This window comes from Trachurus japonicus, chromosome 19 (assembly GCF_045865225.1).
Source record: "Trachurus japonicus isolate A0001 chromosome 19, Traja_1.0".
Classification (NCBI taxonomy): domain Eukaryota; kingdom Metazoa; phylum Chordata; class Actinopteri; order Carangiformes; family Carangidae; genus Trachurus; species Trachurus japonicus.
Window position 1 is genome coordinate 25,163,376 of NC_140925.1, and position 26,980 is coordinate 25,190,355.

General features: G+C 40.2%; 1 protein-coding gene across 1 annotated transcript; it reads left to right on the forward strand.

Moving 5' to 3' along the window:
• gfra1b (gdnf family receptor alpha 1b) lies at positions 1-25,030 on the forward strand. Its single transcript, XM_085761595.1, has 10 exons — positions 1-236; positions 537-845; positions 1,773-1,856; positions 16,498-16,676; positions 17,128-17,300; positions 17,613-17,722; positions 19,207-19,341; positions 20,343-20,542; positions 23,059-23,106; positions 23,513-25,030. Exons 1-10 carry the CDS (start codon positions 197-199, stop codon positions 23,654-23,656), a joined length of 1,422 nt encoding a protein of 473 aa, XP_085617721.1. The 5' UTR covers positions 1-196; the 3' UTR covers positions 23,657-25,030.
• The last annotated feature ends 1,950 nt before the right edge of the window (positions 25,031-26,980 follow it).

Genomic DNA, 26,980 nt, shown 5'->3' on the forward strand with positions numbered 1-26,980 from the left:
CGGCAGGTTCTCCTGATGTGGTTTTAGCTGGACTCAGCCCAAGAGTTGGGATTCTCGCTGTTGGATCTACAGGATGCACCATCACTTGAAACCACATTATGTGCAACCAGAAGAAAAGTGGATCTGTCTGACAAGTTCTCTTGACATTTTATTTTAATCTTAGACGCATCTGTTTGGAGCCTCATACACAAGCGCAATGCTTTTAACAACTTTAGTCATTATACTGACCTTCCCGGGTAAGTGACCAATTCATCTGTTGAATTTTTGTAGTTTGAGGCTGTAAAATGTTAAATCTGCTCCCTAAGAGTTCACTTTAATACAGGCAGTGGGTGCATATGGAAAAGCAGATGTTTGAACATGCAGGATTGAGAAAGTTTGTCCAATGATCAGCGCTTCTTTGTTTATTTGCGAGGAAGAAAAACGACATGTTGACTGTTGAGAGATCGGAGGTCTTGTGTGTTCAGGGTTATGTTGTCTACAAATGAGTGGTGATGGTGAAGACAAATGTTTCCTGACTAACTTGTTGTGACTCCCAGACTCAGTGTTCACCTTGAAGGGTGACAGCGGCGCAGCCTCCCGGTCCGCGCGCCTCGACTGCGTAAAAGCCAGTGAACAGTGTCTAAAGGAGTATTCCTGCAGCACCAAGTACCGGACCATGAGGCAGTGTGTGGCGGGGAGGGAGAGCAACTTCACCGCGGTCACCGGTCCGGAGGCGCAGGGCGAGTGCCGCAACGCCATAGACGCCATGAAGCAGAGCCCGCTGTACTACTGCAGGTGTAGGAGAGGCATGAAGAAGGAGAAGAACTGTCTGCGGATCTTCTGGAGCATATTTCAGAGCTTGCAGGGTACGCAGCCACCCCAGAGCAAAGTAAACTACTGCTCATTATGCGACTTCAGATGCTGTGGTCACTGCAACTTGAGACAACACATGCAGATATGCAAACACGCTGCAAATTCAGCAATCTTCACCAGTTTGACAACACACGGGATGCAAAAATTACACAACACAACTTGTGTTTTGGGGACACTAAAAGCATGAAGCGGTCTGCAACTTATTGTTCAATGGTCTTAACTGTGATTTTAGAAGTTAAAAGTATTGACTAACAACTGTGTTCCAGATGGTTTATCTTTTCTCCCGAGAGAGACAGACAGACAGACAGACAGACAGACAGACAGACAGACAGACAGAGAAGGGCCAATGGTGAGACTGCCCACACCCAGGGTTGTGTGGTAGGATTTTGCATGTGTTTTCTTAAAATACATTGTGTGGTAAAATAAAAATAAAAATAAAAAATGTGGACAGATTATTATTACAACAGTGAACTCAGGAAGTAAAAGCTTAAAGTGAAATAAGGGGAAAAGAGGGGAAATAGTCAAGGAAAGGACATCAAATATGATTTTTTTGTACATTGTTACTTTCTACTGTTTTAAACCTGAACACATCTATATTATTGCAAATCTAAGTCACATTGCAATAAACAAGTGTACTTTACAGAGCCGAGTTTGAAACTCAAGCTCCACAAAATTTGTCATTGTCGTGCCTCAGATTCATTATACTGACAGATGCCATGATACCTATTCTCAGGTGTGTTAAACCCACGCAGCAGAGATAATAGTATCTTTTACGTGAACCAGTGGTCAACCCTTTTCACAAGTTCTATGCATAACATATCAATATCTGCAAGATTAGTGCTCATACTATCAATAAAAGTAAAAAGGCATTACTCATTCATATGTACTTTTCATGAAAAATCATTGTTTTTCCCATGCAGGAAATGATTTGCTGGAATACTCTCCATATGAACCAGTCAACAGCCGGCTGTCAGATATCTTCCGCCTGGCCCCCATCATAGCTGGTAAGAAGCAGCCTTTGTATTTCTGACATTCCTCGGGTTTAAGTTTGGACATTGTGCAAAGTTAAATCACTGTAGATACGACCATTAGCGCTCTGTTATGCTTTGAACCCAGTTGAAGTCACTCCACCACTACAGTTCTGTCACTATTTAACAACCACTCTTTTCTACTGCTGTCTGGTTTCAGGCTGCAGCTTTCAACGCCCATTATCCATCACAAAAGCTTTTATTTGCCACTGTGCCCCACCATACACAAAGCAGAGTAATTTAGTATATTTCAGCTCTCAAAGCGACGAGTGGTCTGCTTGTTTTTTTCCACTGTCACAGTACTAATGCTGGAAGTAGCATTTATGTGCTAGTTTTGAATAAATCATCCTTTTAGAGTGGGGTCTGTCTTGTTTGAGATCCAGTGGCTTTCTGACGCCGAGGAGAGAAAGAAAAGAAAAACATTAACAGTCCGTTGTTAACATAAATGCCCACACATCGTCCTAAATGTCAATGGAGAGCAGTTGGACTTGGGAGCAAACACCTAGACAAACCCATATTTAGCTTTGCTGGGATCAGACACACATCCACAGAGGAGCAATTAACCATCTGTCTGTGTTCAATGGCACTGATAAAACAAGAGCCGCATGTGTGTGTACGCGCGTGCGCGTGTGTGTGTGTCAAGCGCAGCACTCGCATTGGCATTCTTCAGTGCTGAGCTTTCTGGCTGGAGGAGGGCGTCTCCTGTGCTGGCCAGCTACCACTTCAGTAAAAAAATGGTTATTTGATTCTCTCTCATCTCTCTTTCCTTGGCCCTCTCTCTCTCCCTCTCTCTCTCTGGCTTTTGCTGTGATTGAATCCACTTAGCGTACCACCGTGGCTCTGCTCCATATGCGATGACATAATGGTGAACTGTATTTCAAATAGAAAGTAAAGAAAAATTTGGATTTTCCATCCTACGCCGGAATGGTGCAAATGTAACGCAAAGATAGGTTTTGCAACGTGAGGTCGTCTGATGTTTCTGAGGTCATCAAGAGTTTCAGATCTTGCTCCATCATACAGTCCTCTGGCTCCCAGGCAGCCCGGCAGAGGCTGATCAGTCCCTGCTTGTGTCTTGCTGGCAACAGCTAGCCGAGAAGTTGTTCATACTTGCCCTGCTCTCCCATGAGCATTGTGGATTTCCCTCCACAGCACCAGCAGCTTCAATAGGATGGCCTGCTTGGTGGAGTTTAACCAGACAACCATGTTAAAATGGAGGATGGTGTTCTACACTGTAGGTGATGTGCTGCAGGAAACCGAGGGACACAGCCATTTCAAGTCTTTTGCTGAGGATTCCTGAAGGTTTCTTATAGTACAAGGTGTAATTTCTTAAAGCTCTGACAAAGTTGCAGCTAAGTGCAAAAGTGGCCATGCCATGTTATCTCCCTTTGTTAATAGTTTGAGCAGTGACTTTCTTAAAATGTTAATGGCACCAGTGATGCCTCCTCTGCTGGGGTTTCTGGAAAGTAAATCTTTATGTGCTTGAGCATTTCACATCTTAAAGGAAAATTCCAGGCAAATTCAACCTGGAGCTATAGTTTCCTAATATTTTAGGTCTAAAAGAATGAATTTTAGATTTTCTTTTTAATTGCTCCTGTTTTGTAGTAGTTCTATCTGTCCCCACATCGCCACAGCCTATAATGGGAGCAGACCGATCTTACGCTGTGTAGGCTGTTTACATCCCACAAAACCACATTTTCCCCCCACAGACAACGTCAGATGGCTCTTCAAACACACACCGAGGGGTTTGTTTACTTCAAGAAAGCCCACGTTTAGAAACTGAGCTGTAATACAAAGTCTCGCGCAAACTCGCTATGAGAGAAAGAGAGCACAAAGGGCCACTGGTTAGACTGCCCACACCCAAGGTTGTGTAGTGGGATTTTGCATGTGTTTTCTTAAAACGCATATTTTGTAGACAGATTATTACTGACCCATGAATGTGCATTAAGCAGCATTTTCATGTCATAGTTGGTCAAGGTGGAGCTATTTTAGTAGTTTAGATGGTAAAGCTTTATAGATTATTTTATTAACTTGTTTTGTTGGAAAACCTAAAAAGAAGTAAGAGCTAACACAACAGTCAACTCAAAAAGTAAAAGCTTTAAGTGACTTATATGGATTTTTGTACATTACTGAGTTAATATAAGGTTACTTTCTACCAGTCGCGAGAGTCAAGTAGACACGCTCAGTATGTTTACAGGCAGAATAAACAATATCCAGACTTACTCTTACTGCTACGAAGCAGACATTGTGGCTCTGAGTTGATATTCCTTTGTTGATGAAACAAACAGGAGCACTGATGACCTGTAAACGTAGTTAACCATCAACTTGACTCTTTATTACAGCTCTGTCTACAAACATGTCCGCTTGCTTGAAGTAAACAAATCCCTTGGTGTGTGTTTAGCCATCTGACGCTGTCTGTGGAGAAAAATTGCGGTTATGAGGGATGTAAACAGCCTAAACAGCGTAAGATCAGTCCACTCCCATTCATCGCTGGCATGGTGATGTGGGGACAGACAGAACTACTGCAAAACAGGAGCATTCAAAAAAAAAAAATTATTATAATAATTAAAATAATTAAAAATAAAATCTTCAGAATCCTTCTTTTAGACGTAAAATATTAGGACACTATAACCCCTGGTTGAATTTGCCCGGAATTGTCCTTTAAATTGGTGAGTCTATGCTGCCTGGAACTTGGTCCACATAAAAGTGGAGATGAGTGCTGGATCTGGTCCATCTTGTCTTGTGCTGACAGCACCAGTATGGCACATGAAGAGGTTCTGGCCAGGACTGGTTGCTGCACCTTGTAGCCCCGACTGCCGATTGGCACTTCATTTAAGATTGATGGCTCTTGAGACCTTGTTGGTTCTTGCTTTAAAAAAAAAAGTGGTTAAGGTTTCATGGCACTTCCAGATATTGGGACTTCCAGTAAAACAAAATAGACCATATTAAAAGGGAAAAAAAAATCCTCAAATGTATTTTTGAGGCATCAGACCCCTGGAAAAGGAATCCCACCAAACAAATGGGAAATGATGATTAAGATATAATAAAAATGGCATCTGCTGATAATGTCCTCTTCCATCAAAATCAGAGACCTGGCAGCTTAAATCATGTCTTCTTTTTTTTAATCATTATTATTAGGTGCTATTACTACAAGAAATCACTTAGATTAGGCAAGGAAAATAAATTGGGTGCATAGATGGAGCTGGAGCTGAGTAGCCAGTTTAATGTATAGTAGTGTGTAAACAGCCAAAGGGGCATGTAAAAAAAAATCCACTTAAAGCAGAAGTAAGCGATCCGGTCGTTTTGGCTAATGCTGCGTTCCAGGCAGGCTTTTGAAACCGTAAATTACAGCTTCAAGTCACGACTTACGACTTTGTAGCGTTCCAGGCAACCCACTCGTGTTTTTCCGACCTGTTTTACCTGTGAAAGTGCACTATAACGGCCACTCGTAACTTCCGACCCGTGAACTCGTACCAGATCGAACTGGTACGACTTCACAGGTCGGAAAAACACGAGTTACGGGTTGCCTTGAACGCACCATAACGTCTTGTCAGCCGATGGAGTTAGCAGCCCTCGTCCCTACGTCACCACATTCAGGCGCATCCCTTGGCTGCACCAGACTGGTTCTGGCTACACGGCCCTTAATGCCGTTCTCTCTCCTCATTGGATAAAACTTGTAGGATACGAGAAAAGTTTTCTCCTCGGCTCAGAGCAGAGCAGAGTGACTGAGAGACCCGTGTTTCGGTCCAAACACTCTATATAAGTGATTGCTGTCGGAAGATATAACTATTTAAGACTTATATTAACACAAAAATATTGCTTACTTCTGCTTTAATGGGTTAGATATCAGTAATCCATTTGCCATAAGTGACCTCATTCCTGTCTGCAACTAAGCCAGGCCTGAGGCAATCTACTGTGTAAAATAATGCGCATGTGAGTGAGTCAGAATGGAACACTCCATAATGTATCCCATAGGTCAGCTGCTATAAGGCTGCTCACTACTGATTAGCTGAAAACAATTACATTGTTATGTACATTTAATCAAAATGAGTTTTTAGCTCATCATATTTTTAAAATAATGAGGCTTTCTCATGACTAAAATAAAAAACTAAACTAAAAAATAAATCTAGCAACAAGAAATCAATCAGCATCTGCTACTGTATGTTAGTAGTGTTGAGACTGTAGCAGTGTTAGCGATGTCAGCAACCTGCTCACATTGACAATGCTAATATGGGGATGTTTAAATTTTTTTAAATATTTCTTATGTTGAAAGTCTTAATTATTCTCACATTTGCAAGTATTGGACACGTTAATTGGTTTGCTTGGAAACAGAATAAGATGATAAAGCAGGGGATCACTACAGCGATTACAAATTCATCCTAAGAGACAAATAAATGTCCATCAGAGTGATATTGTTATGGACCGGTTTCCTATTCCTCCTGCTGGAGACGTCTCTGTTTTGAGGACTTCATTAATTGGCTTTTCCAATTTGTGGCTACAGTAAAGCTAAAGCAATCTGTTTTTATAACAATATCAATTTAAACAACATGGCGAGCAAATAACTACTATAATAGTTGCTAGAAACAGCTGAAATTAAATGCTACACAATTTATAAAAAAAATCAATGAACACATGCCTTTTAAAGATGTAACACAATGCTGTTGTGCAGATAGCAATAATGATTCGACAACAGGATTGCTCTTAACAAGGAAAAAAACTGAGGTTCTGCACCACACCCCATTTTTATATATAAAGTAATTAACTAAAAAAAAATTTAAATTAATTTTCATTTCAAATCTCTGCAGCGTTTCTTTTTTTTTTTTCCTTTCACTTCTTTACAACTACAGCACTGTTTTTACAGTGTTTCAACAACACACTTTCAGAGTTTCAAATTTGGCAGTGTTCTCACTGCAACTAAGTTTTGAAACTCCGTAAAAAAGTTTTGAAACTCTGAAGACAGAAGGCAGGATTTGGTTACAACCTTCTCAGCCTATTGGTTGCTGAAAAAGCTTATAGTCCAATGACCTATCGTCCTGTCGATCAGCCACACGAGACTGACAGACTTCAGCACCCATGGGCAACGTACGGTAACTAAATACTTAAGAAATAAAGTAGTAGTAGCCTAATTTAAAACAGGATGGCGGAGCGGCCCGAGCCAACACTGTGTAGCCCATGGTGTTAACCTCTTAATGCACGCCCCTATTTTTCATGTTTTTTGCCATAACGCCATGCCCAAGTTGTGAGCAGCACAGATCCCACATAGTTTAAGATTCAGAGATGTGCCTGGTATCATTGTAAAGGTAACACTCTCAGGATTACTGTTAAGGTGTTTTTTTGATTCTGTGACTTTACTGACAAAAATGGCAAAGGTTAGAATGATTAAATTGTTTCCCCGCCCATAGGTTTGCCTATAGAATGACATGGGTACAGACATTCAGGGACCTCTCAGCAGGCTATAGACACAATTAGGCCACAGCCACAGGTCTTGGCTTCCTGCAGTCCAAATTTCAAGTCAAAAGACCAAAAGAAACAAAAAAAATACAACCGCTAAACTCCTGGCGCGCAGTAGAGGGCGCACCCCTAAAAGCAGTGGATTATAGAACTATATGCCTATCTGCATTGTGTATTTCTATGCTGTGGAGCGGGTGGCGCGCACGTTGGATACACGGGGGTTTGTTTATCAGCAACCAAACGTGATGGCGTAGTGTCATACACCGTTGAAAACCTCAGACTATTGGCTAAAAGGTTATCTGCTTCATTTCACGGACAATTTCTATTGGCTCAAGCAGCTGTCAATCAAAGTCACGTTGTCAGTCTCATCATCACGTGTCCTCATTGGCTTTCGAGACATGTCCCGGCCCATCCTCGCCACCGATTGGCTACTGCGTGGTGTCGTTTGAAGCAGGAAGACCTCACGGATGTAAACATTCAGTCACATGTAGTCACAGATCGCCGTGGGACTCGTAAAATGCGGTAAAGGGGCCGGTTTTTGTTTTGATCCGCGTGTATTACGTTACGCATTGGATTAAACACATGGACATATTGAGGAAAATACTTCGGTTAGAAGGAAAGGAATTTCATATTTCACAAGCATGGATACTTGGCTAGCTGTACAAACGGTCTTGTGTCATAAGATGGTCGCTGTAGATCAGCTGTGGATAAAGGGAAGACTTGAAAGGTATGTACGCATCATACGTTAGCTTAGCGGCTAGCCGACCTAACTGCTAATCCTGTTGGGGCTGTGAGCAACCAAAAAAATCATGGGTGGTCTTGAATTGATCGGGGCGATCTAAGCTTTCTAACAATGTATAACATGAATATATATGCTTAAGGGCTGCTGTTAAAAATGTTCGGGAGTAATTGATGCTAGCGCCACCTTCTGGAGCCGTACCGTGGGCGGTACAGTGTGCGTTAACCGTTAACTTAAGTGTGGGTGAGAGCCTGAAACAGTCTGCCTCTGCCGCCCACCGCCTACCGCTACAGAGGGGGGCTTCTCCGTGGCGGACACGGACACATTATTAGCCGGCCGGTGTACAGTGGGCTGATATACAAGACAAAAAACTGTCAGTGTGCACCCCTTCCTGGATTCGATCCCACGTCACCTGCGTGGAGGGCAACTGCTGTACCTACTGTACTACCGCAGCAATCAGTACACTGGCTTCACGACAGCGGGTGACATGAGCGAGTGCGTTTCTGCTCTGTCACCGCATTGGTGGAGCAGTCTGTCAGTCTCGTGTGGCCGATCGACAGGACGATAGGTCATTGGACTATAAGCTTATTCAGCAACCAATAGGCTGAGAAGGTTGTTACCAAATCCCGCATTCTGTCTTCAGAGTTTCAAAACTTTTTTACGGAGTTTCAAAAGTTGCAGTGAGAACACTGCCAAATTTGAAACTCTGAAAGTGTGTTGTTGAAACACTGTAAAAACAGAGCTGTAGTTGTAAAGAAGTAAAAGAAAAAGACAGATTTGGAATGAATTTTCAAATACAAAATAATGTTTTGAGAGATCTGAATTTTTATTTCGCTCTTTCAAAACTCAGGTTTCAACATGTCAACACTTTTTTCTAAATATATTCACACCAGTTTTCAAATCTACATTTACAAGGTTTCAAAACTGGATAACAAAATTATACTGTGGGAGAATAGTGCCAAATTTTGAACTCTGAAAGTGTGTTGTTGAAACACTGTAAAAACAGTGCTGTAGTTGTAAAGAAGTGAAAGAAAAAAACAAAGAAACGCTGCAGAGTTTTGAAATGAAAATTCAAATACAAAATAATGTTTTCAGAGATTTGAATTTTTATTTCAACCTTTCAAAACACTATTTACACCTACAAATCTTTTGTACGCTTTCAAACACGCGGGGTTTCAAGCTTTCAACATTTTTTATTTCAGTTTTGCTTGATGGCAGTGTTTTAGCTTCATATATTTGCAGCTTCTTGCTTCTACGTCTTTGCAATCCCACTGCTGCAGTTCAGATAGCAGGGTGTTGCAGTCTATCTGCTTGTACAATCACATTCTCAACTCATTACAAGTAAGATTCTTTTTAGAGGAAAGATGTACCGATTCTCCTTATCCAAAGCAACTCTGACACCACTGGTATAAGAAATGATTAGATTCCAAGAGGATTATTGAAGCAGCACATACTGTACATAAGAATGAGTAAGAGAATGAATTCAGCTACTTCATTCTGCCCTTCACTATGTTCTCAATACTTACCTTTGAAAAAGAAAACAGCCAAAATCAATTCGTATATACATTTGCATTTAATCCTTGTTTGAAAGTTAGGAATGTGTCAGTGGGAATCAGTGATGCTTCTTTGCAGATACAGCACTTTGCATCTTTATGCCTGTACCACAGAAAAGGCCAGAGCTGGAGATGTACTGTTTTTACCTGTCCATCTTGTGGACGTGATATCTTATTGACACCTTGAGGGAGCTTGGATTTAATGTTTAACAGATTAGACTTTGGTGGTTCAAGGTCACAATCATGGTGGCCTTTGGAAATTTCTTCAGTTTCGGTACAAACATTGACTTGGACTCAATTTTGGTAGTCAAAGATCAAGATAACAGCAATCTTGGAAAAAAATAACACTTTTTAGCCATTCTTCAAGATTTCACTCGCAATTTTGACAAAATCTCACACAAATGGTTAATATCTTATATGATGCTGATGTAACCTGAGACCAGTCTGAGTGGTGGAAGCATGCGGTAACTTAAGTTTAATCAATAAACTCCTATACCTCTCATGTTTCCATGCAATAACCACTATAACTCGGGGCACATGCTCTGAACTGCATATACACTTTCAGTTTCAAGGTGAAAACCCTCCAGCCACTTACTCAGTTTACACCTCAGCAGCCATATTCTCAAAGGAAATGGCTCACTAGTACTGGTCTCACCACTGAGCCCAGTATTTTTGGTTTCTCTTCCCAGTCTAACTCATCAGTAGTCAAACAGAGAACTGAGTCAGTCAACAAGACATGAGCCTTGGCATGATGATTTTCCATTGCAAAGATCTCAAGAATAATTCAGTGGGTCTCAGTGCCTGAAGCAACAGATGAATCCTCAGTAGTCTTTGTCGTCTGCCGCCGGCCCAGCCATCCTGTAAACTTAATACATGAGCAGACTGCTCCATCTGAACATCAGAGTAGCCATCAGCAGACAAAACACTTGAACTCTGCTGATCCTTCCTACACACAAGAGTGCTTTCGGCCATATCAGCGAATCATCTGACGGCGTTTCCTTTCACACGCTTTTCCTTTGTTTTCTTTCTGCCCCTCTGTAACCGCAGAATAATACAATTTATTCCAAATGAGTTAACCAGAGGGAGTTTAAAACTCAATAATAAACACAATTGTGGACTGTATAAATTTGAAATATGCTGAGTAATCAAATATCAAAACATAGGCATTCAGTGGCATGAAGTGAAGCAAACAAAATGTAACTATGTTTATTAGCGAGCATACCGTATTTCAGAGTTTGGCCATTTTCATAAAAGAATGCATAATAGGTTTGTTTCATATAACATGAGATTTCTGAACAGCATAAAGCACTTATAGTTGTGTACACAGGGGAAACTACAGGGATTGACACAATAAAACCAGCATTTACACATTACTCACACAGTTATATGTGGTGTACATTTGCAGTGTTACTATGTGAGGGCTCAGGTGTGTCTAGTCCCTGTGGAACACAGCAGCAAAATCACTTTAATGAATGAGAAGTCCTTTTCCTGATATTAACATGCAACATGAAACTTGTTTACCTCTGATAATCTCAAGTAAATAGCTCACGCCCATGCTGGACTGCATTAAAATTGGAAGCCAATGATACTTTTCAACAGGGACTCTAAAGTTTCTAAAAATCTATTTAAAAAAAGGGAGAAATCTGATCTGAATCTGTTTTGCTGTATGGCCAAATAGTGTGCCACAGCATTAAATCTATATGGTCAGAACAATCTATGATTTGAATAAAGTCCAGCTTTATGTTGAGTCTACACGGAAAGTGGAAACTAAGTGGAAAAAGGCTTATTTACTTTGCTACAGCGCTCTGACACTTTGAATTAGCCACATCATGCAAATCATAAATATGATGAATCATGCCCAGAATCTCATTAAGTAAATACTATCAGACACACAGAATCAGTGGCACAAACACACCATCTTTTTACTATATTCATGGAGACCCAGCATTGGAATAATGCATTCCCTATATTTCCCCTAACCTTAACCTTCACAACTGAATTCCAGACCCTGGCTTAAACCAAATCTTAACCCACAAATAGCCATTTAAACTTCAGGGGTGCATCATTTTGGTCCGCGTAAAGCTTTTAGACTCCACAAGCACAGTGGGCTCACAGTTTTCAGACCTCAAGAATATAGTTTAACAAGGCCAAACACACACAGTCACAGTCAATCCACATACTGTCTAAACCACTCCCAGCATTTTCTGCCACTCTGACACAAATGTTACTCTAAGACGAAGGCTCAGTAAAGCAGCTTGGGGAGTAGAAATTCTTCGCCAAGATGAGTGTACCTGATGGCTTAGCCATGGCACGTTGTGTGCAGGGAGCCAAGTGGATATGCGACCATGAGTGATGCAGGCAATGGCTAATCGTGGCTTTGAGATAAGCAAATAAAACGCTGTAGGCTGCAGGTGACACAGGATAATGTTTTTGGTCGGGAATTAAATTATTTGATGCAAGTTAACCACATCCTGCACTCAAATATGCAAACAAACATATGTACGCATTGACTTGTAGTCACGCAAAATGTGATGTGACTCGTGCGCATCACTGCTGAATGGAGACCCACATCTACATACAAATCAGCAGCACACATTCCCATACTGTGGCAGTGACGTACACATCTTCAAAATTCAAAAATATCTGAGTGCCTCAGGCTTTTCCCTACACCTCAACAACTGATACACAGGTGCATAGATATATAGATCATGGTTTTACTTGCTAATGTTTGAAAGTAGGAAGCTAGAAGGAACAACAAATAAGAAAGTCTTCAACAGTGACTACACTGAAGTGCTTATCATGAGACAGCAAATTTGCATCTTATGTGAAACCTATATTTCTGATTGATTGGCCAAGTGGAATCTCCTTTGATCTGAGTGGATAGCTGACTTTTTGAAAAACAGAAAGCACAAGTGCCCCTGGGCATCCACATATCTGACTCCCGCACTGCACTGACAGGTGCAACCACAGAGATTTGCACCCTCTTCTCCTGCTCTCTCTCCCATATCCTGCACTCACAGTAGCACCATATGTCCACTCATCTTACTTTACCTCATCTTCACAACCAGTGAGTCAGAGCTGGAGATGTCACATAGCAAGATGTGCCCACAAAACTTTTTAGGATAGTTTGGCTTCCACGGGGTGTTGTTTGTTTGTCACCATGAGGATGAATATTTCATTAGAATTTTTAAGTAACTTTCTCAACATCTTGTAATCTCCATCATCATTACCTCATCTGTAGGGATTTCCATTCTACGCAGAAAATTTGGCACCATGATTGAGGTTTTATGGTCCACAAAGTCTCAGGGTTCTACATTAGCATCCTCGTGAGTTTATATCAGAATAATGCTGGCAACCACCAGCAATGCTCTGCTCCTTTTTAAATCAATGCAGGATGAATGTCTTTCTAGAGGATTAAAATGGAGGAATGGGATGGCTGGCACAGTGGGAGCTAAGTGAGATTTTGCTAATTACATGGGTGCACTTAATAAATGGTTCTTGGGTCTGGCCATAAATACCAAGACACTGGCGTGGATTTATTGATGCTGGAAGAAAGGCTGATAGGCGGCAGGGTGCCATGAAGGAGAGCGCTCTGACCACTGCTGTTTTCTTTCCATTATAGGAGATGACAAAGAGGCCACTAAGTGGAGGGATATGTTTAGAAGGATTGCTGTAAATAAAGCAGTGATGCATTGTGAAGAACGTTGATTTGGGATCATTATGTAGACAGCAAATGGAGACTCTGTAATGTAATTATCTTATGGCTTGGAGTTTTTGGGGCTAGAGAGATGTTAGCAAGAAAAATTGATGAAACATGATGCTGAATATTCATTATACACACGTTTGGATGCACTTCAATGTAAGTGTATCTCAAATTCTATACAGCCAGCTGTTTGAGGTCACTCTGATACTTTGAAGCCATACAATCTGCATGTCTTGGACATTTTCATGTCATATAGACAAAAGGTCAATTACATAACTAGGCCTACATGTTCATGCCCCTACAGTTGAAATACAACAAAAAGAGCAGGTTGAGCCATTTCCGGCAGAACATTGTTATCCAGCACTGCTACACTAACCACGCGTTCTTTGCAACCAGCGCCACTGATTCTGACCTCACTGCCCCTGTGTTGACTGGTGGCACCAGTCCAGGAAATTTTAGAGGTTTTTATTTACTGTAATCCATGTGTCTTGTAGAAAGAGATGATTAATTTGTCTATGTCTGGGACTGCAGAATCTGAAGCATGAGGTTCTTCTCTTGGATACTAGTGCATCCATATTGCCACAACCTAACACAGCCCGCCCCACATCGTCAGTATTGCCTTCTATGGTGACATCAGAGACCAGAACAATTGAATTAATTAATTGGCTGGTTGACAAGAAAATTAAATAGTCACTATTCTGATGATTAACTATTCATGTAATCTGCAACCAAACTGATGCTCAATCATCAATAATCATTTCTAAAAAAAAAAAACACCAACTGCTTCACTGATTCCAGCTTCTTAAATGTGTGTCTTAAGTGTAATTTTTGGGAAATTGTGATGGATAATATGACATGTTGTTTTAATTTATGCAAAGCTTAGCAGACAATACTTCAGCCACATCTCCAACACAGATAGACGTCATGTAGGACTAGTCTTTTACCAGAACTAACCCATAAATTAGACTTTGCACAAAACTTGTGCCTCCACTGTGAGTGTAGCAGCCCCCCAGGACACACAACTGACCTCCTATGAGATTCCTATTGAAGCCAACCTGGCAGCCGCTCCTTCTGAAGGTCTTTTGTATCAGCCTGTTAGAGGTCACAGGGTCGGATTCCAGCGTCTTCTACGTTGGTTCTGCAACAATGTCAACATGGTGGCCTTGCTCAGGGGGTGAAAATTAAGAAGGCTAAGTGAGATTTGTTTTTCTTAAGATGTCCTTTTAACAAAATATGATGTTATGATTCACAAATCACATTTGTGTACCTTGTGGGCTTGGTCTGCGAATCGAATGGAATAAGACATTTCACAGTATTTTAGAGAGAATCAGACATTAAGAGGATTACAGAAACAAGCAAAGATTGTTTTCAGATGATTACCATTGTTGTGCAGCACACAAAAATGAAGCAGCACAGAACAAAGCACAAACAACTATTACCAATGATCCTCACTACAGAGATGTTAAAATAGCTTCATAAAACTGTGGCTGTAAAAACTAATTAAGAAACAGAATCATGTTTCTGAATAACAACGCTGTTTTATGACATGATGAGGTACTCTAGGGGAGACACGAGTGAAGTAATTGTTGAACCTAATGTCATGATTCTCCTTTTAATTTGAATGTAGTCTTGGAAAAATGGTTTGTCCTGAAATTGTTCCTGAAAGCGACAATATATGACCCCAGAATGAGCTTATTAAATGCAGAAGTGCTCTTGATAGAAAAGGTTTTTCACCGCCGTGGGGTGTTACATCTTTATGAAGTCATACTGTGACCTATAACCTCCTAACTCACTTAGCTACACGCAGACACACATACACACACACTGTCATGTTTTAACCCAACTCCTGAAAGTAATATTTTCATTTTTCTAAGTTTGCTTTTAGGGTAAATATTTTGAATGTGAAAACTGTCACACCTACTGTATGGTCCAAGAGCCACAAATGGCCACTACAGGATCACAGCCCACATCTCTGGGCACTTGTCAGATGTAAGTAATGGGTTTTGTAATATGTGATTAACCTAAGGTTCAAGAATGTATTCAGATTTAATCATGGCTCATTCTGTGGTGCATGAAAGAGTGCACTGAACTTCAATTCCACCTCAAAAGACAGAATTACAGAATTCATTCTTCCATGCCGAGACTGAGGACTCAGTTTGTGTTTCTGTGCAGGAGTCAGTGGAGCAGGAAGGACTTTAACTACAACAAATGAGAAAAATGAGATGTGAGAGTCATTATGTTGGCCACAGAGTGATTTTTCTGTGATGGGAGGAAAGGCATACTGGGTTGGAAGCAAAGATGGGTGGGCTTGGTTCATGCAAAGGAAAATTCACTGTCTGAGCAGGTGCAAACACACCAGGACATCCTGATATGACATGAATATTTTGGGGGAATTCTCTGAATATTAGTTTGAGCTTTTGTCTGAATCAAAGAGATGAGTCACCTTCAGGGGTTTGATCAGAGAGGCCAGACCTAATGAGGTCTGAGAGGAATCTGATAAGAACCTCAAGTACAACGTTCAGCCAGAGAATTTAGAGTTCAAATGTGTAACCAAGCTATTGCAACAAATGGAGCAACAAGGGCGACAGATTGGTGCAATACTTTATGATGAATCCACTGTGAAAGATTTTTGCATTGTGTTTGCAAAGCATGACTGTATTCAGCAGAGCTCAGATCTCTCATTCGGTTGATTTTTTGGTGTTTCAGATGCAGTAAATGATGGAATTCATGTATAATGCAGTGAGAAATTAGTTTTAAATACAATGACAACCAAAGATACCCAGGGGACAATTAGGAGTTAAGTTTTCTCCTGACCATGACTCATCATTTAGAAAGTCCATGTCCATATTGGCACAATAGCTTCTTTTTTTCCCCAATTTTACTTTGTGTAAAGTGGAGTTGTGAGATTTCTCAGGTGTGATGGAGTCAGATATTTTACAAATAATTATATTAATCAAAATAACATTCAGAGGTAATGGAACTGTGTGAGACAATGGGAATTAGGAAGTGCAATGCTAGACAACACTTCTCAATGTTGCCATCCTTTAATAATAAAATAAAAACCAGCTCAAACATTACTGAATTATGATGCTCCAACAACAATATAACCTGCACAAGAAAGCAATAATCCTTTTATTACGAAGTATGAAATTGTGCTTCTCCCCTCTCTCTTAGTTGAGCCTCCATCAACAAAGGAGAATAACTGTCTGAATGCTGCCAAAGCCTGCAACCTGAATGACACCTGCAAGAAATACCGCTCAGCTTACATCAACCCCTGCACTAGCAGGGTATCTGCCTCCGAGGTGTGCAACAAGCGCAAATGCCACAAAGCTCTAAGACAGTTCTTTGACAAGGTAATTAAATATGTTTGTTCTCAGAGATATTTGCATATTTCTTGTATTTGATTTTGTTGTTTTGGCACTCCACCTAACACCCTACCATGTGTCAAATGTCAAAAAGGAAAAATATTATTTTCAGTGGAGTTGTAACATTAAGTTAACATTGTTTTTTCTATCCAATTTCTATCTAGTGCTCTCATTTACCCAAAGCATAGCACTTAACTCAGTGTATTATAATACATCACAAAAGGCTAGTCACACTGGGGCGGCAGCTAAATTTGATACGTGCCCTCTATCGTCACATTTTGTCTGCAGTATATATTATAAACTGGGTAAAGATAAGTTATTCAGCCACTCTGCATATCACTGGATACCTGGGAGAAAGTGGAGGTTTTTTCTTTCCCTCATGGCTTTCACACACCACCTGGGTCAACATGTGTCCTTTCTTTTGTTCCACAAAATGAAGGTTCCAGCTAAATACAGCTATGGGATGCTGTTCTGCTCCTGTCCAACGGGGGATCAGACAGCATGTGCAGAACGCAGGCGACAGACTATTGTACCCATTTGCTCCTACGAGGATAAGGACAAACCAAACTGCCTGTCCCTTCAGAACGCATGCAAGACCAACTACATCTGCAGGTAAGAATGCACAGAGCCATCACCTGCAGTGGTACTTGTCATAGTCTAATAGCTTAGTATGCTGAATAGGTAGAAAAAAGAAGTCAGTGAAGGAGTGATGCTAACAGGACTATTCATTTTACTATCATGCAGATAATGGAAATGAAGCTGAGAGGAGTAAAGAAAAGGGAATAGTTACTATAGTCCTTGGTTCTCAATCACCTAACCGTTGTTTAAACATGACAAAGCACTTTGGTCCCAGTCGGCTTTATATCCAATAAAGGCATCAGAAAAATCAGCAGCACTAACTTCTAATTTCTCCTTTGCTTGTAGGTCGAGGTTGGCCGACTTCATCAGCAACTGTCAGCCAGAAGCTCGATCCATATCCGGCTGTCTCAGAGAGAACTACGCTGATTGCCTTCTGTCTTATTCAGGTCTTATTGGTAAGTTGTTCTCTCAAAATATATTAATAGCTTTAAAATTTGCCCGATTTGTGATGTGACTAGACTCATAACCATTACTGCAATTCTAATAGTGCTTCTTTTGATTTGCTCTGTCGCTGTGTTTTTTGCTGAACAAATCAATGAAATCTATTCACATGAGCTTGCAGCATAAAAATGGAATTTATTCAAATCAATAGCATTATTTGTCAGCCAGTCTTTAAGCTATCAAACTTTGATTGTATTGTTTTGTAATCTTTTCCATTTATAGAGAAGGTGCATGAAGCTTTTGTCAGCTTGATTAGACGTGATAAAGTTTTACATTTTGTTTTTTCTGATCCTAAAAGCAAAGAGACACCCATTCAAAGGGTTGGAGCAGCTGCACACCGAAGCTAATTGCCTGAGACAACAAGTAGAGTGTTGAGTTATACGTATGTCCACTATACAGCCATGTAGCTCTTCAGTCATGCATTACAAGTCAGAGGTTAGGGCATCTGATCAACTTGGCAGCCAGGCAACTGAGCTCACAGTCAATAAACTGCTAATCTGTACATGCCATCACAGTTCAGAGATCACAGTGCTGTGCTCATTTCCTTTTGATCAGCCTTTCCCCCATCAGCAGGTTTCATTTTGTAGAAAGGAAAGATGATGTCCCACTGAGCTCTCGTAATGAGATTTAAGCGCGGGGCAACGCTGACCAATTTCAAACTCAACAGGCAGACATTTTAATCGACACCATTCATATTCTACTTCACACAGGTTACACCCTAATGGGCCCCCCCCCCCCCCTGGGTTTACCACTCATCTCCGACTCTGCACACAATAAACTGCATGTACTTGCATGGCTAATAAGTATGGGCCTACATGCTCCCTTCAGAAAGGCAACAGCTTTGTTTAGTTACATCAGGATGACACAATAGCCACGCCTTACTGGACTCTGTGCTGATCAAGTACAACGTGCCCCCAGCTTCTTCATCACGCTGACTCCCAGTGGGTGGTAAGCAGCAGCAGCCCTGACAACACTTTGAACACACTGTGGAGCTGTGGTGTGCCACCTTTGTTGACATTAGCACTTCTTTGAATAATGTGTATATAGTGGAACAGACATGACCACTGGCAATGCCACATAATTAGAGGGAAGCTGTACAAGTCAGTGAGGATTATAATCAGTAGGTTGTTGTGTCACTGTCAAGGGAGAGGGTAGAGTCAATAAGCGTCAGTGAAGCCTTATTAAACATTAGAGCATTTGTGAAATAGTATGATAGTAGCACAGCTCTTCATTGAGCTGGCCTGCAATAGCCTGCAAGGTCTATAGGCTTTGTAAAAGGGGTAATGGCTTCCTACAATAGTGAATAAACTTACCCTGATTGGCTGACCTGAACATTCAAATTTCAGTGTGCAGAGCGTCCTGTTGGAGGGCTTTAACTATGATAATGGGATTACACTTACAAAGCCTCACAGTGGTTTTCTTCTCTTTTATGCTGCAGGTACGGTGATGACTCCCAATTATGTGCGATCTCTGGGTATTAGCCTGTCACCGTGGTGTGACTGCAGCAGCAGCGGGAACAGCAAGCCAGACTGTGAGAAATTTGCAGAGTTTTTCACCAACAATCGATGCCTACGTGAGTTCCCATATTCAGGCATTCTGCAGAAATGAATTTCTACTGTTCTTCACCACCTGAGGTCAGATTGACCAGTTGTTCTGTCTAGACTAGAAATTGGAAGATAAAAGAATAAAGAATAGCATCAGGTTTTGACATGTTCTCCTATCAAATGTTGGATAAGCAACAGTCTCATGAGTACGAGTGGCATTCACTAGCATTTCAACAGTCTAAAGTACTCACTCAAAGTCTAGACCTCCTCAATTGCTTTGACTGTACTTAGGGCTTTTTGGTGTACATTTGTCAGAACAAAGAATTGTTTTTTCCCACGTATTTTTTTAGTAATATATATATCTTTGGGGGGCTTTTTTGCCTTTAATGGACAGGATAGTTCAGAGAGAGACAGGAGAGGGGGGGGGGGGGATGACACGCAGGATAGAGCTGCTTGACACGGGATTCGAACCGGGGCCGGGGACTATAGCCTCAACACATGGGGCGGGTGCTCTACCAACTGAGCTAAACACCGCCCCATGTTGTACGTTACTAAAGAAACGTTTTCTTCAATTAAAGATATATTCAGAAGGAGGAAAATTAAGTTATTCTTAAAGTTTCCTTGTTTCAGGCAGTTAAGAAGCTCGTTTAAAACAGCTTTCTCATAGCTATTAAAAGGCAGACGGCTTTTTTTTTTTTTAAAGGCGCTTGAGAAAGGTCATGTCATTTTTTTCCTACCCAATTATCTCAAGTATCAATTATGAGAAGCTTTTAGTTGGACATTAACAAAATGTCCAACTAAAAGCAATACAAGGAGGGAAGAACCATACTAACCAATGCTGACTACATTTTTTTTTAAACAGGACTTAGGGGACATTAGAGGTGAATAATGCTTCTTACATGAATTTATAACATTTTACAATTACACTGTGTCATGATATTGGATCTATATTGTCCAATACATCTGTACAGTATGTTTTCCACGTCATTCCTCCTGTTACATTCCATTGAACTAGACTTTTTTCATATAGGTAATGCCATCCAGGCATTTGGCAATGGTACTGATGTTGGAGTTTGGCAACCTCAACCCCCAATTCAGCCGACTGCAGCTGAGCCCAGCATCACCCGGAGGGGCAAAGAGCGAACCAGTAATGCTCTGGATGCTCTGACACACATGACCAAACTGGATCTTGATGGAGATTCACTATATCACGTCTGTGGGACCTTACAGGTGAAGTTATAAATGTAAAGTGTTTTAAAAGTTGGCTTTCTGTGGCTACAAGCTGCATTTTCTCTTGACTTGTCAAAATAGGTTATATTCCAAAATAGTAGAAAGGGAAGTGGATATGAAATTACTGCATAATTTTTGATAAAGTTAAAATGTCACCCACTAAATGTGTCTTGGAAAAAAACTACTCTGAATCCAAATTTTCATAATGGATATTTACCTGAGTACATTTGAGGCAATTTTACTGAAGCCATTTAAAGGTAAAATAAAATAACAAATATGAAATCATTATGCACAATGCTGCTTTGTGGCCCTAATTTCCCCTCAAACCTCAGCAAACAAGGAGTCTGAATCCAGACTGAGATGTAAACATCAGGTAGAGATCCAGAGATTCAGACGTCTGGCTCTGTCACCTTGATGAATCAGAGATGGTTTTATGATGGCATGCGCAGAATCCCCCCTCCTGGGCAGAAAGATGAGACGTCAGTGTGGAGTCAGAGTCTCCAAAGCTGTCATGTCAAAGCTAATTGGTTGTCACAGTAACATCAGAGATGGCCCACAGGGTTGGTGTGTGTGTGTGTGTGTCTGTGTGCGAGTGTGCCTGAAAGTGTTTTTGTTAGCACTTTGCAACCTTTTCCGATAAAAATCATAGATCTTGTCGAGATCAGTAGATTGTATGAGGACCAAAGTCCATCCTGATGTGGCAAAACCGCATTTCTGAGGAAAGACTGAGGTTAAGGTTTACCCTCCAACTAATATTGCTGCTGATTGTTAAAGGGACAACGAGGAGTTTCTCCATCGGCAGAACGAAAAATTCCGTGACAATAAAAAAGTCTCATATGAATGTGGATGAATCTACGTAACTTGTTAATGGGCCCATTTTCGATAAATAAGTCGTTTTGTCTCTATCGTTATTTTGTTATTATTAGTGCCGACCAGCGTTTCCTTACTTTCGGTTTCGCGGCGAGTCATGAGAATAACGCCGCCGAATCGCCGTTTATGGTCGGAACTATGACGGTATGTGATCGTCTTCGAACCTCTGACTTTAATTCTTGATGAATGAAAACATGAGTCTGTCTTGCGCCGGTCAAAGAATTATACGGTGCGCACGGAGGCTCATAAATGTAGTGTGAAAACGCTTCGCTTTTCCAAAACTCCTCGTTGTCCCTTTAAATAATAAATGTAGAAATCCTGATTACCGGTGTGAGACACCAACTTTAATATCCACCTCCTGCATTTGTACTGAACATAATTCACTACTTTAAAAAAGTAACTTACTTAAAGTACCTGCAAACTCAGCTGCTCTAACTGAAGCATTTGAAAACTAGAAGATGTCAAAAGTTCATTGTAGACTATATATTATAAACCATTGATAAAAACTCACTGAAGGTGAGGTCATTTCTGTGAACCAGCTCATTTAATTCAACATTTGTCCACCTGTAAAATATTCTACCATCTGACTTTAAAAAAGTAGTGACAGATGATACGCAAATGGAGATGAGTTTTGAAAAATCAAATGCAGTTGTAGGGCATCTGTTCATTTTGCTGATTTGGAAATTCACATCATAAATTGCATGTTTTTTTTAAATGTGCTTTTAGATCCTGCAGCTGCTTTGGTGTTTTTTGGCCTCACCAACACACACTTCAAACCTGTGCTATTCCCCACTGATAAATACTATAGGGCTATATTTTCAAATGAGATCATATCACGTTACTTTAAGCAAGACGATCTATCATATTGGCTTTTAATAGCGATAATATGATTTATCACCTGTGAAAACATCCTCCAGGAGGAAAGACCTCCTATAGAGCAATTAATCATTCTTCTCAGAAACCTGCCTCATACAATTCTTTCTACTTAAGAACCAATGCATGGAGTGTTTATTATGTTCCCAAACCACTGTAGAGTCACTTTATCATTTTCTGTACGCCATCTCTGTATCTGTGAGTGTGTATTTGTTTGTGTGGCTGTGTGTGTGAAAATGTATGTGGGGATTTTTTTGTGTGGCTCAAGAGGTTTGGAGCGGTCTGAGAAAAGTTCTCTGCCTGCACAAACAGAAGATCTCACAGAGACAAACAGATGCACTTGAACCTTCAACCAGTTCATTGGGGATGATTCTACAAAAGGCTTTCTGTAGGTCTAGACTGAGGGAATAGGTGGGAACTGGAAGCCTATTCAAAAATTCAATTACTGTAGTGGGATTGTTTTGGCCTCACAATCGTGAGTTGGGAGTTACAGTAATGCAATAATGATTACGCTTGACCTCATCATACTTAAAAGACTCCATCCTTATTTTAACAACAGTTGAACTTCCAGGTCAAGACAATTTCTTCATCCGATTACACTGGGATTAGCTAATGACTGATAGGGTCAAAGAAGTGGTGGTCAGATTTGTATATTTCATAGAATCCTGACACTACCATGAGCCAGTGTGAGATCTTGAAATACAGGGAAACCAAATTGAAAAACAATAACAGTTAATGATTCATTGTCATCTTTCTCTTTTTCTTCCTTCCAGGCCCAAAAGCTGGTGTCAAACCAAACTGTGGATACAACTGCATGTGTGGTAAGTACCAGGTATTCTATACATTCCTTACAAGGTTTCTACTGAAGCTCAAACAATAGTATTTGTACTGACATTTCAGAATCAAAGAAAGAAAAATATGTGCAATAAGTCTGTGTCAATACAGAGAACATCATTAAACTGGTGTAATTCAATAAGAATATTTTACCTTTACCAATCCAATTTAATATCCAGTTTTAAAAAATAGTCACAAAAGGAAACTGACCAGAATGAAAATGAAAATAGATGAGAAATGGATTTAAATACGGACAAAGAAGTAAAGCCAGCCAATATATACATCACTTGTCCCAATCTCAGATTAATGGCTAAGCCCACAGAAAAAAATAAATGATCCATTTCAAAGCATTTCTTTCCACTCAATATAACACTCTGTGGTCTTTTCCCCCAGAACCATCAACTGGACGAGTCCAGTGATTCGAATGCGATTGCTAGAAGCTCACCAGCTGAACGCACCTGCTTACTCCCCTCAAGTCTTCTTCTTGCACTAGTCATTGGTTTCACACCCACAGTATCACCACTACAAGGTTTCTAGCTTTTGTAGGATGCAAGGCCTATGGATCAACGCTCTTATCCCCGGAAGTGATTCAAGTCATGTACTTTAATTTAGACATTTGCCAGAGTGTGACACCTACATTTTTCTTAAAGTGGAAGAGAGCAGCGCAGTGTGGTAGAAGCTCTGAGATCATAAACAACAGCGGATTATATCTGAGGAATCCATGTTTACTGTTGCTGTGTTAAAAACAGACGTGAAGCTGGCGCTGAGATATCAGCTCATTTGCCTCCCATGCCTTGTGGGGGCAATTTGGTGACTTCAAAAATCAGATCCACACATAGAGACACAAATTTTTTTGGGAGTTAAACCCTGTGATCTGATAACCATGTGAATAAATTCACCTGTCTGGAATGTGTGCAATTGCTGCACATCTCACCGAATGGACTGCCAACGTGCTGAACAGTGTTTTGACGATAAAATGGATCAGTCTCTGCATAACTGTGCTTTGAGTCATTCTGTTAATAAACTTGCTTTAGTTGAACAAAAAGGAAAACTAGGTGTTGATCTGTTATATGTTACTATGGACAACTAAACCACATTCAAGCCCATCACAATTTGTTGGAGTATCCTCAAAGGACACAAGACATATCAACCTGGACATTTTCTCTGCTCCATGTTCAGTACTAGGTATAGATCAGTTTTGTTGATTGATTTGGTTGTTATGGTGTATAGTGGTTCACCTCTCAAAAGAACATTTTGTACATATGATACATGAAATGTGCACTCTGTTACAGTTTGCTGCTGTTAGCTTGTAACATATTGTTGTAATGTTTTTGAGAGTGTATGTTAGTTTTTGGTGATTGAGGCCTCAGCTTCATCTAGTGTAGATATGATTTAGAAAATGTGATGGGGTATGGTTCTTGCCTCATGTGGCTGCAGATATGACTTCATTGTGTAATTATGTTTTGATGGTAAAGTGCATAATGTTATCTTAAACAGTATTTTTCTTGGAGGAATATCAAACTATCTGCAACAGCAATGAGAACATAAAGAATTTACAAAAGTGTCTTTCATGGATAAAAAGACAAATGTTTTGTTAGTTTGATCAACATTCTTCGTACTGCCATGATTTTGTTAGATTTTTTCACTTGTCGTCATGGCATAGAGCTGGAGGACAGGATGGTGAATAAGGAATGTGTATATACCCACATGGAGAGCAAATGCCAAAAGACAAAAGCCAGTGAACATTAATTGCTAGCAATTATTGCTGATGCAAATGGTGAAAAGATGAAAACACTTACATAGTTATTATATATTTAATGACAGCTAATTATTGAAGCCATTCAAAGAATGTACAACATAAGGACAATGAACTACAAAGACTTGTTTTTAAACATCCTCATCATTTCTATTAAAAAAAAAATGTCAAAATTGTCTGTTAATATCAGTCCCATGTATGATCCTGTTGGCATCTTGACTAAAGCTGGTTATAATGAACTTTTTATAGATTGTCTAACATTGTTTTGTCAATTTTTGAAAAGGGTCAAAAGAAGTTTTGGTAAAACAAAGAAATACTACAGTTACAGTACATACTACACTGTTCATCTCATTTGACTTATTGATATTACCAGCATTAACTTAAGACATCTGTAGGTGGACACGTTCATGTACAAGTAGCCATGAAGAAAATTTTAAATTTTGGCTTATCTGTTCAGTGTTTGCCAAAGAGCTGAAATAAAAATAGTGAACATTGACTCATGCTGGTTTCAATCAGTAGCAAATGATATATTCTGTTTTTGGCTCATATCATTCCTTCTTCACAATGCTAGTTTATCTGGTGTTTTAGCAACTGGGAAAGATTCCTGTAAAGCAGGATTAGAAGATAGCACCTGCCAGACAGACGGCCATTGTCAGTCAGATCACATCAGTCCCGGTGCGGAGTGACACAGGCAGACAAGGACGCAGCCTACAGAGGACAGACTGTTTTGGCACAGTGATGGAATACTTGACCTAGACACAGAGCCTAAGATTTATTAGACGTGTCACAGAACCAAAAGGGCCAAAATATCCTCCTCGTGTTATGCATTAAATGGAAATGACAAGTGCCCAGTCTCACTGATATAAGAGGATACTATAGTGAATGAATGGAGGTATTCTAACACATGTTGGGTCTAACAGATTATCATAACTTGTAGCAATATAAAACATGGAAAGTGGTCATTTCAAAGGAATTGTTTGACATTTTGGGAAATGGTCTTTATTCTCAGTGTGGTGGAGACTTAAAGACAAGAGCTGGGCTACTTAAAGGATGGATGTTATGAATCCATATCTATGGATCATGAGCTATTCTTCTATTGTCTTGTCAACAAATTTCATTTCCTACTGCATGTGCAGACAATATGACATATTATCATCATCATTATTATTATTGGGTGTCAATGACAAACAGTATTTAAAGAATAGAATCTCCAAAAGCAATGGGGAAGTCAAAGTACAGAGAGACAGACATATACAAAAGTAACACATACGCTGACTATGTATCACCAGCCTTACTCTTTTATAAAAAAAATAAATAAAAAAAGGGATATAGTCACAATTTTACATTTGACACTTCTCGGAAATAAAAGTCCATGTGATCATTTATTGAATACTGTATTAGCTATCACAAAAATAATGTTTAATGAGCCATTTTTTTCTTGTTTGTTCAGTGTCCTTGTGCTTGTCAATGTCAAAAGTCTTGTACCTGGCATCTGATTGGAGGGTGTGAATGACATTACATTAAACTGCTCAAAATGCCAAACACATAGTTGACTGAAGCTTGGAAACAAGAATAGTTGTCATTGGGGCGGTGTTTAGCTCAGTTGGTAGAGCGCCCGCCCCATGTGTTGAGGCTGTAGTCCTCGCTGCGGGCGGCCCCGGTTCGAGTCCCGCGTCGGACGGCCCTATCCTGCATGTCATTCCCCCCATCTCTGCCTCCCATTTCCTGTCACACTCTCAACTGTCCTATCGAATAAAGGCATGAAAAGCCAAAAAATATATACTTTAAAAAAAAAAAAAAAAAAAAAAAAAAAAAAAAGAATAGTTGTCATTAAACCTATGATAAATATTATTGCTCGCCAAGTTTACCGTTCCCCTGCCATAAAGCCCCCAGGCCTAGGAGATAGTGTTTAGAGACTCCCCCTCCCACAACTATAAAACCACAGCAGCTCTACTCAATCCAAATGTTCACCCTTGGCATAGATAAAAGAGAATACTGATAAAAACGGTGCAATCACAGCAGCACTGCCTGGTAGGGATCACATCTAATTACTACAACTTTGACCTCTCCTGCAACATTGTTTCACCACTTTGAAACTACAATGT

What these genes read in the sequence shown, in the direction of transcription:
- gfra1b (XM_085761595.1), top strand. Translation starts at nt 197, where the DNA reads ATGCTTTTAACAACTTTAGTCATTATACTGACCTTCCCGG. An exon ending in TAAGACAGTTCTTTGACAAG is followed by an intron (nt 16,677 to 17,127) that starts GTAATTAAATAT and finishes CACAAAATGAAG; the next exon opens with GTTCCAGCTAAATACAGCTA. An exon ending in CACCAACAATCGATGCCTAC is followed by an intron (nt 19,342 to 20,342) that starts GTGAGTTCCCAT and finishes TTTTTCATATAG; the next exon opens with GTAATGCCATCCAGGCATTT.